The 12327-nt window shown below is 32.9% G+C and overlaps 2 protein-coding genes and 1 long non-coding RNA gene across 4 annotated transcripts; 2 read left to right on the top strand and 1 right to left on the bottom strand.

Annotated features, from left to right (window-relative positions):
- The first annotated feature begins 2342 nt into the window (after nt 1-2342).
- Nucleotides 2343-3837, top strand: LOC140860851 (uncharacterized). The gene is made up of 2 exons (XM_073263855.1): nt 2343-2943; nt 3055-3837. Exons 1-2 carry the CDS (start codon nt 2500-2502, stop codon nt 3412-3414), a joined length of 804 nt encoding a protein of 267 aa, XP_073119956.1. The 5' UTR covers nt 2343-2499; the 3' UTR covers nt 3415-3837.
- LOC140860852 (vesicle-associated protein 4-1-like) lies at nt 3789-7360 on the bottom strand. Of its 2 annotated transcripts, none has more exons than XM_073263856.1 (7): nt 7016-7357; nt 6769-6839; nt 5537-5618; nt 5300-5418; nt 4386-4463; nt 4173-4292; nt 3789-4052 (listed from the first exon to the last, which is right to left on the bottom strand). In XM_073263856.1, the coding sequence occupies exons 1-7, from the start codon at nt 7185-7187 to the stop codon at nt 3993-3995; spliced, it is 702 nt and encodes a 233-aa protein (XP_073119957.1). In that variant the 5' UTR covers nt 7188-7357; the 3' UTR covers nt 3789-3992. The 2 variants fall into 2 exon arrangements, with proteins under 2 accessions (XP_073119957.1, XP_073119958.1); XM_073263857.1 differs by having other exon boundaries at nt 3914-4052; nt 5333-5418; nt 7016-7360.
- A 2389-nt stretch (nt 7361-9749) lies between these two features.
- LOC140867682 (uncharacterized) lies at nt 9750-11846 on the top strand. Its single transcript, XR_012145234.1, has 3 exons — nt 9750-10171; nt 10309-10413; nt 11581-11846. It is a non-coding gene; the product is annotated as an uncharacterized lncRNA (long non-coding RNA).
- Nucleotides 11847-12327: the final 481 nt, after the last annotated feature.

Raw genomic sequence — 12327 nt, 5'->3', positions numbered from 1 at the left:
GACCCCTAAAATTAACTAAAAATTAAATACTTAAAATTTTGGGGTAATAAAACTCAAAATAATATTTTAAGACTCTAAAAAGGCTCATAAAATAATTTGGCTAAAAAGTTGTCATCTCGTCCGTCCACGGTCCCGTCTACGCGATTAAATAATAAAAATACTAAAAATCATAAAATTCACTAATTATGGGTTAAATGCTTAAAAATAAATTAAATCATGCATAAATAATTCACATAATTATTTAACCCATAAATCATAAATTTAAATAATTAAATATCCTAATTATGCAGGCGGATTTATGTAATTAAAAATAACGGGTGTTACAATAGTATTTTGATGATACAAATTAATTAAAACATTAATATTATTTTAGTTTCAAAACTAGCTTCATCATTTTTCTCTGTAATAAAAATCGAGAACGACTTTCAATTTTTTATTAGTCGTGTTCTCTTATAAAATTATTGTGTTTAAATAAACTTTCAATTTTTTTATTTTTTTATGACGTGAAAACCCGCAGCCGCCATCTTTTGGTGCGCACTGGAAAACACTCGGACTAATGCAATTAAATTTTGTTGATTAAAAAATATGTGACACGTTATAACGAAGTTTAATTGGTGTTTCGATGAGTTTTTCTTATAAATATGATTTGAAAATTAAAATTAATTTTTAGTAGAATTTACGTAATATTTTTATTAAAATATATATTAATAAAGTTTTAAATAGTTAAAATATTTAAAAATATTTTATCACAATCACTATTTATTTAATATATTTTTTCAAAATATTATCGAGAAAATTATGTATACAAAAATCAAAATTATAGGTAAAAATATTTATTTATTTTCTATGGTATCAATTTATTTATTTACAATTATTTAGATATTTTATACCTTAATATAATTTATCTAATAATTTTCGTTGAAAAATATAATCTATCTAATATAATAAATATTATATACAAATAAATTTTTTAATCAAATCAATTTTTAAGTATAAAATATAATATACAAATATATCTAATTAAAATCAAAAATAAAATATGCATTTTTTGTAATAAAGGGAAAATTGGACATTTTACATAAATATCACCGGAAATTAACCGAAATCCGACAGACATGTATCAATTAAGCCATTAACAAAAGTTTGTGTACCAATTTGACATTTAACCAATAGTTCGTATACTAAATTAAATTTTTCTCTTATTTTTAATAAACAAACATAGAAGTGTGGATAGAAGTGTATTTTTGTCAATGCACAATTGGAAAACAATGCCCTTTATCCACACTTATATATATATATATATATAGATATATAGATATAGATAATAATTTTCAACAATTAATGCTGTTTGTTTGTTTGATTGTTTTTGCCCACGTCTATCATACCTTTATTAAATTTTAAATATTTTCATTGCAAATAGTGCAAATTAGTGGGCTCCTGTGGTGTTTGGGTCATTTCGAGTTTCGACGTTAAAAATTTGGAACACACATTTTAACTGAAACTTTATTTTGACGGATAAAGAAATGACCTATAATTAATATTTAATAGCGATCAATAGAATATTCTTGAAATTTAAAATTCTATAAAATAAATAAGAATACATTTTAAAAAATGATAATTCTTGAATAATATAATCTTGCATTTTTTTTTTTTTGGGAAATAGTCAAATTGTTCTCTCACAAAGAAATAGTAATTGTCGTAATCATGTATGGGTAGGATTTGCTGTCAATTTACGTTGATATCCAACTCAAACACCGCAATATTAAATAGTATTATGATTCATGATTCATCTTAAGAGAATTATATATTTATATTATACATAAATAAAAATTTTGTCTCAGCAATCAATTTTTTTTAGATTGATCTTCGCTTCGACACTACCAATAAAAAAATATAACTTTTTATGTTAAATTCTGATTTCAGATATACATAAAATCTATCTATATTCATGAATATAAACACTTATTAAAATCTAATTAACCTACTCTTCTATCATAAAGTATATACAGCTCCGACAAATGCAACCCACCCAATTTTGACAAACAACGTGTGACCAACTCTGATGAACCAACTGCACCAGCACCTAGGATCCCACCTGTCCCTTGCGTTGCGTATATAGACTTTCTTTTAAATTTTATATACAATAAAACAATAATTAGACATACTCAAAGAAAACATGATTTAAATTTAACCTCTTCATTAATTAACTTTGGAAATATATAAAATATATATCTGCATGATGAAACATATCATAAAACACTAGTACATACATACATATATACAACGCGTATCCAGGCATTTCTCACCATTTTATTCGCCATTTTTCACTCTTCGCCACCATTTTTTGCTCTTCTCTCACAATATCTCCGACGCTTTATTTCTCTTCCATTCATCATTTCACTCACATTTTCCCTCTCCCATCTCTCTATCTATATCCATCTTTCACCAGAGGAACTAGGTAACAGAGAAGAGGCCTACAAGACCGAGCTCACGTCGGAGATGGCGCGCCGTCTCTTCAGCTGTTTCGGGAAATCCGCCACCGCCTCCCGTCACGATGACAATGTGACGGCAGACGTGACGACGGAGGAGCAGCGGAGAGGTGGCCCAGTGGTGGTCGAGCTCTTCACGTCACAGGGCTGCGCCACATCTCCGGAGGCGGAGCTGCTCTTTTCACGGCTGGGGAGGGGCGATTTCAACCTCGATGTGCCGTTGATATTGTTGGCCTACCATGTAGATTACTGGGATTACATGGGTTGGAAGGATCCGTTCGGGTCTAGCCAGTGGACCGTCAGGCAAAAGGCCTACGTCGAAACCCTTAATCTTGATACCATGTTCACGCCCCAAATCGTGATCCAGGGGACGGCTCAATGTGTGGGTGATGATTCAGAATCGCTTATATCCGCCATTTCAGACGCACCCCGATTTACTTCTCCCGCGTTCCAGGTAAAAATCCAGGGCCAATTGCTCTGTAAATATCCATTCAAACATATATATACATACTGTATCTACATATTGAAAATTCCTTTTTCTTTTTGTTTTTTCTTCCCCTGACAGGCGACGTTCCAGAAGCCATCATCGGATTCATTACAAGTTTCGTTGACAGGATCTCTGAGGACAAAAGTGGATCACCAAGGTGTCAATGTTATGGTTGCTTTGTTCGAATGCAGCTTAGTAACGGATTGTCCCAACGGCCCCAACAAAGGCAGAGTTTTGGCCAATGATTACGTCGTCCGAAGGCTGGAGAAGCTCTGCTCCGTCAAGGACATCGCCGCGAAGAAAACCATCTCCGGGACCGTCAATTTTCCCCTGTGGGAAGGTTTCAATGCCGCCAAATGTGGGGTTGCCGTCTTCGTGGAAAGTGCGTCTCATCAGATCTTTGGCTCGCAGAAATTTCAGTTGCCGGAGAACATATGATTTATTATTACATCATTGCATACGCCTCTTTAAGCAGCAGCTAATCGCCCATGGTTTTATGTGTTAGCTGCTGATTCAATTCAATTTCCCACTTTTTCTTTGTATATAGTTCAGTTGTGGTTCTCTTTTTATTATTTTGTTTTATTGATTTGGCCTTGCTGCTCTCAGCATTGATTAGAAAGTGCCTCTGCTACCGCGAGTGTTCTTTTTCATTGTCAATTTATATCACTGAAGGGGAAAATAGAAGCTTTCTTTGAATGCTGCGATCTACATTTATACCCGCGGCAAACAAAGAAAGCCGTATCCTCTTTTACTTGACATGATTGTTGGAATTGACTGGAAGAACAATAATTGATCTTGCAAAAACAAAACAATATTTACAGGCAAAAATGAATGACAAAAAGGATCATTTTTTTTGTGACAGTTTAATGTTGCCACACAAACAATGATCTCGACTCAATTTACAAATTTGGAACATTTTACTTCCGGTACATCCCACAAACTAAACAAAGATCGAGTTGGAAATATCCAAGCATTCCACTGAACGGAGAGATCAGATGACCGAAGAACGACCAATGCTAAGCAGCATCTACAGCTTCAACCTGCTGCCGTGCAAGATATTTCTCCCTCCGCTCTTTCTGAAACAACAAAGATCACGAAAAAGATTAAAATTGCTGCACTGCATAATAGTAACAGATGAAAAATAGTATCGAAGTTATACTAAAACACAAACGGGGAAACACAACGTTGTTACTTACCCATTCATCTATAACAAGGCCTTCCCCTACCATTCCTGCAGCTGTGGCAGCTGGAGGCTTTTTCCGAGTTTCTATCGCAGCATCAGCTTCAGCTAACTGACGCTTCAGTTTTTCAAGCGCCTAGATTCACGAAAGGATTCCATTAGATGCAAAGATGAGCAAAACCGAAACAAAAAAAAAACGTAACATGAAATGATGAAAACCGTGGTTTACAGGATTAGGGCTCTCTGGATCCAAGAATACAACTCGCAAAATACGCTCCACGGTCACTTGATCCCTTTGTTCATCAAACTGCAGAAAAATTCAAACCAACTCGTATGGGAAACAGAGGTTTTAATATTCTCAACATGCATACTGGCTACCTTCTCATGTATCAAGACGTACATTATTTCAAATAACCGTGCACATATACTTGAAACCAGTGAAGGTCAGCTGCCAACAGTGATCCATTTAGAGAGGCAACATGGAACAAATGTTGAATTGACAAGAATACCTCATGCAGGTAAATTTCTTGACAAGGTTAGTTATTATTTTTCCGGATATGACCAATTAAAAACGTACATAACTATTCTATGATAGATGATAAGTGTGAGTACACATTGATATTACTTTGATCAACTTTTTATTCCACAACAGATTTTTCCCAAACTCTTCAACAAAATGCACTCTAAAAGTTTAGTGTTGTGGATTATCGTAAAATCTTGCTAAATAACGATGACCAGGCATAAACTCAACAGAATACACAAGAATTGAGACCATGAAATAAACCCGAAGCAAGTATTGGAAGCTTCACAATACATAATCCACGAACTATAAACCAAAACCTAAATAAAACTGCTATTAAAAAAACAACAGGACTCGAAAAATTCAAAATGTCGCATCATGTAAGAAATGAGGTAAAAAGAAGTGGAGAAGTGTTAGATTAAATGAGTAAATCTTGAACATCAGAAATCTTTCAATCATTATAGCAGAAAACGGCGAACCAGTAAGGGCCCTTTAAATGAACTTACTGCCACATTCACATAGCTCAACAACAATTCAATAATTGCGTCAAGTATTTTACACTTGAAATGACTGTCATCACCAAACGATTCATGGACAACATAGCTAGTAGGCATTTCACTTACCAATTCTGGCACGTAATCTGTTCCTTCTCTCACCTTAAGACTCATCATCTTGAACTTAACCCTGCTCTTCTGATTTATAGGCTTTTCATTGTTCTCTGGATGCTCCACAAACTTGAACACTGTTGATAAAGAACACAACTTGGTTCACTCCATGCCCATCAGGATTTGAGAATTGAAGATTTATAATCAGTATGGACTAGTGATAAGTGCCGGCAAAAGTATGTCGAAAATAATTACCAGTAGCAATGAGGATTTCCCCAGGAGCAAGGATACCTCCAGGAGGTCTCATGTAGCAACTCTTTGGCGCGGTAGTTTGAAACTACAGATAGAAAACAACATGGTCTAGCAGTCGAGCCAACTTGCTATCAATCATCCAGTTCACAAACAGTGAGCATCTATTGGGTTCAGAGTTCATAAGTCGGTAGATCTATTTATTTCTTTTTTATTATTATTGTATAATTTAATTAAGTTCAGATCTCTATCAACATATCCCATAAACTGTCCCATTGGTGACATATTTGTTTTGTTTTTTTCCTGTTTCTTGTTTAACCTTAATGAAGAACGGTTTTTCTGGTTTTTGACATCAAACAGTCAGTGGGTTTGTTTGGGAACAAAATAATATAATAAAATAATATTTTGTTTTGTATTTTTATGCGTTATTTTTAAATTAGTACTGCATTTAATAATTAATGCAGTAATGTTTCCATAACAAATATTCAACCAGAAATACAAAAAATAATAACAAGTTTAATCATATCTCAAAAAATGTGTAAAAAGTAAAATTGATAAACCATAAGAATATAGAGGACAATAGTTTGGCCAAAAATATAATCTTTAAGAATAAACAGGAAAGAAAAACGCATTTGATACAGATAAAAAGGAGTATTATCTTTTATTATACGGAAGCAGTAAACAGAGTAGAAATGACTGAAAGATGGGTTGTTTCTGCTCCTGGGCTATTTCTATTTATTTATATTGATTTTTCAAAAACAGATGCTTAAATATCATATTTAAAAAACAACAGAGCGTATTTTCTGGGAATGGTAACAGAACCAAAGTATAAGTTATACACAACGATGATGTGTAAGTCAAAACAAATGTAAGTAATTTTTTTAAAAAAATTCAATACTTTAAATTAAAATAATTTGTGATATAATTTGATACCTTTTTTTTCCGCAAAATAAAGCAAAAATGTACTACATTTTTTTATTTCCCCGTTGTTATATCCCAAAAGTCCTAAACTGAAAGTCTGAAACCAAGCACACTGATAGAATCTTGTGCCCAGGGAATCTTTGTAATCTAGAAAGATTCCCCTAATTAACTAACATTTCCCAACTTAGGAAAAAAAAAATCACTCTGTTTCATTTTCATCAGATAGAAAAAAAAAAAAAAGATTAATAATACTATTTCTATTAAAAAAGAAAAAAAGAATGATACTGTCAAAAGCAGAAAAGAAGCCGCGTACGTACCTTGAATGCAACGTGCGACTTGCTGGAGTTCTTAATCCATACAGCACTCCTTGCTTGCTTTCCTGGCTCATCTTCAATACACAACCACAATTCAAAAACCACCCACTAAGTCAATCAGCGAGAAGCAAATAAAGTTCAAATTGAATCACAGAAGAATCGAATTCATTCCAAATTACCCAACCGTAAAAGGAATGAATTCGAAAAGAACCAAAAAAAAAAAAAAAACGAATAAAGTTAAACGACGCACAAGGGAAGTAGAGGTTCTTGGAAGGATCGAGGCGAAGTCTTCTGCGCGCGGGAAGAATCGATCTGGCGACGGACGAGACGGAGGAGGAGCGAGTGATGGCGGCGTTTCTGTGGTGGGTCCACAACGGGCAGAGGCGCCACCTCTTGTGATGGTGACTCTGTGCTGCGGCCATGTTCGTGCCTGCCTGCCTGCCTAGAGAGGGAACTCAGAAGCGCATAGCGGATTCCAAAGGGGAATTTAAACTGGATTGAGTGGGAATTGACGTCCGCCAACACGCTTTAATTTACTGTTGAGAGTCACCAGCATAATTGACAGTCGCAGGAATAAGTTGGGGAAGATGGTCGTTGCAAAAACAATTTCTAATTTATATCTATCTATACATCATTTATTGCTTTTTTTTAATCATTATTATAATTATATTATATCATTATTATTATTATTATTATTATGGAAAATTGCAAAGTTAGTTCGGTATGTTTGTCATTTTGCGATTTTGGTCTTTTATGTTTTTACATTTCAGTTTTAGTCCTGCATGTTCTGATTTTTGGCAATTTCGGTCCTTTTTATTTAAAAATACTTACGTGGCACTGTACATATCAGCACTTAATTGGTGCCACGTCAGCGCCACATCGGAAAAAAGACTAAAATTGTCAAAAAAATTAAGATAGCGGACTAAAACTAAAATGTGAAAACATAAAGAACCAAAATCGCAAAATGACAAATATACAGAACTAAATTTGCAATTTTCCCTTATTATTATTATCAATAAAGAATAAAATAAGGAGATGAATGCCACAAATGTGAATCACAAACATTACGTGTTGTACCAAGGAAGGAAGATGGGCCTTTTTCTTTTTTTCTTTTTTTTTTTTGGTTTCTAATCTCACTTTATATTAATTATTACATCTTAAAATTGTTTAGAAAGTCAGAATTTAACGAAAGTGTTTTTTTTATGGGCCTTTTTCTTTTTTTCTTTTTTTTTTTTTTGGTTTCTAATGTCACTTTATATTAATTATTACATCTTAAAATTGTTTAGAAAGTCAGAATTTAACGAAAGTGTTTTTTTTGTTAAAAAAAATGACTCATGGAGGAAGTGTGGATATATATTAAATGTCGGCTGGGTTAGTACATTGATATTTAGGTGGTTGGTGACCTATTTATTTCATTTAGGTACGTGTTTCTTTTCTTTCCAATACTTTCTTCGTTAAATATGGCTTCTTTTTGGGGAAATGTTTTGTTCCCCTTTAATCTTTTGCACAGTTTGCTTAGCTAAGGGATAAGCGATTCATCGATTTCGGTTTCTAAAATCTATTGATGAATTTATATTTTGATTGATAGAACCTCGATTTATAAACTAGAATTAAGAGAAATAAGTGGAATGGAGTAGTCTTTAAAAAAAATTATTTTTAACAAGAATCAAAGTTACTCTCTGAATTTAGTGTATCAATATAATTCACCCGCAATGTCTCAATATATATACCTTCCTCCTAGCTAATTAAGTAAGATTCTCAGTCCATGGGAAAAATAGTTGATGGGATTTTTATTAACTATGATCACTTCATAATTGCTAGAAAATCTATCTTCAACTTATGATCGAAATGGACGAAGAATTTGTACGTGGTTGGTTTTATGGAGTCCTGGCCTCGGCGCAATCCCAAGATTCATAATCATATCCAGAACATAGCATTAATTTGAAATTAATTATAATCGCTAACTTGTAAAAGAGCACATTTAGCTAATAGCTTGATTTAATTACTTGTCCATTCTGCAAACAGAATCCAGCGGTGGTAAAAAGCATAAATATTTTAGAGCCAATTACAACCGATGGATCAAATAGGTACATGGTGATTAATGAATCAGAATCTAACAGTGGTTGGACCCCAGCAGCTCAAATCCATGACTTTGTTCAGACATATTTCTGTCCTAATTTCCTTGTTCATGATGGCATATTCCATGCAATTAGATCCATGGGTATTAATAATAGGTACTGCAGAAGACGAAGAGTTGGGTGATGCTGTAGTAGTAGTAATAGTGTAGGATTGGAGAGTGGTTTTGGCATGTTTAAGCATATAATTCCATCTGCAAATCCCCAATTGATCTTTCAAAGCCTCCACCGCTCCGATGCTCGACGCCACCACCCAACCTTCTCGTGCCACTCCACTCATTTTTCTGAAAGGAATATATATATATATATATATATATATTATCTCAGCTTGAATATTAATCTTAATTTATGGTTGATAATTGAGAAGTGAAAATCTTGGATATATATATAGGGAAGTGGAGGTAATCGGGCGTAAATGAATATATAAGATTTAACAGAGGAATTAATCATCAATACAAGGTTTTGGGTTGTAAAAAACTAGGAGCTGATGAGCGACGCAACCAAGAGTGTACGTAGGAAACTGCAAGCCACTGGTTTTGAATATATTTTTTAAAACCAATTGCTTTGTGTCGTTTTCTGATTTTTCCAACCCATGGTTTTTGGAGTCACGTGATATATTATTTTTTTGAAAGGAATTAATGGACAAATGGCATTTGTTTTTAATTTTTAGTGTAGACCGGCCATTTGTTTTATCATTTGTGTCGCATCAAAACGTCACCCAAAAAAAAAAAAAAAACAAACAAGTTTTAGTACTGATCATCTTCTTTGTATATATGTTTATAAAACTAGTCATGTAAAGCTTTAATTTGGTTCACCTCCAACGAAAATTTTAAAGTATTGTTAGTTTAATTAACGGTTAATTAGAAATAAATCCTCAATCCAAACCTCAACTTCATTATCAGTCCATGTGTCATAAAATTGTGTTATGCACTCCCTGATAACACCACAATTTTTGTTTTCAGTCCCTATTCACGTTTTATCTCAATTTAGGGCATTCCCTTTTCGCCACGTCACTTTCTTCCCTTTCCCAATCTCCATTCTCACGTAAATCCCTAGCCAGTATCCACCATTTTCCACCATTTCCCATCTATTTATCTCCTCCTCCAGTTTCTATTTTCCGTCGGAAAAATTAAATCCCAATTTCTATCTCTTCTCATCAACGTCCATAACCCACGAAAAATCCAGGGCCGTAGGAACCCATCGACTTGCGACGTCTGTGGATGAAAATTTGGAAGCTGGCGACAACAAGTTGAAGCAAAGCAACGGAGAAAGTGAGTTTATTGTGATATGTTTGTTCAATTTGGCCATTATTTTTTTTTTTTTTGCAATTTTTCTGCCGAATTTTTTTAATTTTCTCAAATATGTAGAAATAAATTTTTAAAAATAATTGTATGTCAATGAGATGTAGGAACCCACACAAAATCTATGGGATGTAGGAACCCACCGACCTGCAACACCATGGAAAACGATTTTGAAGTGGGTGACGACGAGCCGAAGCAAAGCAAACAAGAAAGTGAGTTTTTTTTTATTAGTTTGTTCAATTTGGTTTTGCAATTTGTGTCGGATTGTTTTAATCTATGGTTCCTCTTCCAATATATCCTCTTCTTTCGCATTCAGTGATATTCGCAATTTCCTCCCAAATATATGGAAATCAATTTTTGAAACCTATTGTACGATTAGTAATGCACTATGGAGATTGGAGAACAGATTCATGAATGTAACCAGATAATTGAGCTCAGAACTCCTATTTTTCTTTCATTAATTAAACACACTATATGATCTATGATTTACAAAAATCACTGATTCTACGCTAAAAAAAGGAAATGTGTTTTCTAAACACAATTCCTAGTTTACGGAACTTGTAAACAATGCTACTCTTCAATTAAAACCTGAGACAATCAAGTATTCATAATCTGTTAGCAATTTTTTATGCGATGTGTGTCGGATTATTTTATTTGAATCTGTTTCTTGTTTATTTATTGGATTATTTGATATGTGTTGTTTTTCCTTCTAATTGTGTTGGGTTCTCTTTGATTTTTGTTGGTATCAAGGGACAATTATATTCGTTCAGTTTCAACATCAAATTATTTGTTTGTCAGTGGTATACCTCAAATTTCTAGTTAGATCCACTTTCAATTTTTTATTGAGCAGCCACTATTGAATCACTATTATTATGCACACCTAGATCTCACATCGTCACACTAATTCACTTCCCAAATTCTCAATACTAATTAACATTGCTGCTGTATTTATAGTCATATATATTATTTTTTATTGTTGTATTGTTGTTGTAGTTTGTGTACGAAATTTGTGTTGCTCTTTTTTATTGCCGCTAGTTTATCTTTGATTTATGCTGATTTCATCGAATCATGCTGGTTTTTTTTAATTGTACTGGTTCGTCTTTGAATTATTCTACCTTCTCTTTTATTTGTGCTGGTTTGTTAACTTAGAGGGATTTTCTTAAAAGAAATACATGAAAGAAGTTTAATTTTTAGAGATTTTCTTAAAAAGCCTACATGAAAGTAGTATAGTGAGTTTTGTCTTTCAGATTAAATTGTTTTGTCAAATCAGATAATTTTGAGATGTTTAACTTATAATTAATAATCTTAAAGTCATATATTTGTGTCATACACTATTACGATCAATGTGAAAACAACTAACATGTTTTCCCAATTCACAGGCAAATAAGGTAGAACGGAGAATTTGCGACGACACGTCTTCAAGAAGATGTGATCGATCCAGCGGAAATATTGATGTCATGACGGAGAGCGGATCTCTGAAAGAGATTTAAGAGCATGTATCGCAGCAAAAATTTATCCGACAAATAGTCATGTGGATTTAAATTTATTTTGTGTTTATGTTGACATTGTTTTTTTTTTTTTAAGATATAAATGATGGTAAGAAGTTATCTTTTCTAAGTCTTATGCATTAATTCGATAAAAGAGTTCAAAATAATATCGCATTGTTCTCAAAATTTTATATGCTCGGTTTCCTACGTTTTATACATATATAAGTATTATTTATACCGAATTCATATTATTCTATATCAAAAATAAGTTATTTTGTGTCAACTATTAAGTTTACAGTATTTTGTTCTTGAAAGATACAAATTATAATGGTAAGAAGTTATTTTTTCTAATTCTTAAGCGTTAATTTGATAAAAGAGTTCAAAGAAGATCGCATTGTTCTCTGAAGTTTATATGTCCGGTTTGCTATGTTTTGTACCTATTTAAGTACTATTTATATCAAATTCAGATTATTCTATACCAAAAACAAGCTAGTTTGTGTTAATAATTAAATTGACAATTTTTGTTCTTGATAGATAAAAAATTATTTTTTTTCTAAGTCTTATGCATTAATTTGACTAGTACTTGAGGCATACGCGTTGCGTGTGTAATATAATAAACAAATATCATATATGACATAG

This window comes from Henckelia pumila, chromosome 4, assembly GCF_033568475.1.
Source record: "Henckelia pumila isolate YLH828 chromosome 4, ASM3356847v2, whole genome shotgun sequence".
Lineage (NCBI taxonomy): Eukaryota > Viridiplantae > Streptophyta > Magnoliopsida > Lamiales > Gesneriaceae > Henckelia > Henckelia pumila.
Note: the sequence above shows the minus strand (reverse complement) of the source record. Positions and strands in the feature narration are given on the sequence as shown.

Coding starts and splice junctions, on each gene's coding strand:
- LOC140860851 (XM_073263855.1), top strand. CDS start 2,500: ATGGCGCGCCGTCTCTTCAGCTGTTTCGGGAAATCCGCCACCGCCTCC. Junction 2,944..3,054: donor TTACTTCTCCCGCGTTCCAG/GTAAAAATCCAG, acceptor TTCCCCTGACAG/GCGACGTTCCAGAAGCCATC.
- LOC140860852 (XM_073263856.1), bottom strand. CDS start 7,187: ATGGCCGCAGCACAGAGTCACCATCACAAGAGGTGGCGCCTCTGCCCG. Junction 6,840..7,015: donor CAAGAACCTCTACTTCCCTT/GTGCGTCGTTTA, acceptor TGTGTATTGAAG/ATGAGCCAGGAAAGCAAGCA. Junction 5,619..6,768: donor AGTCGCACGTTGCATTCAAG/GTACGTACGCGG, acceptor TTCTATCTGTAG/TTTCAAACTACCGCGCCAAA.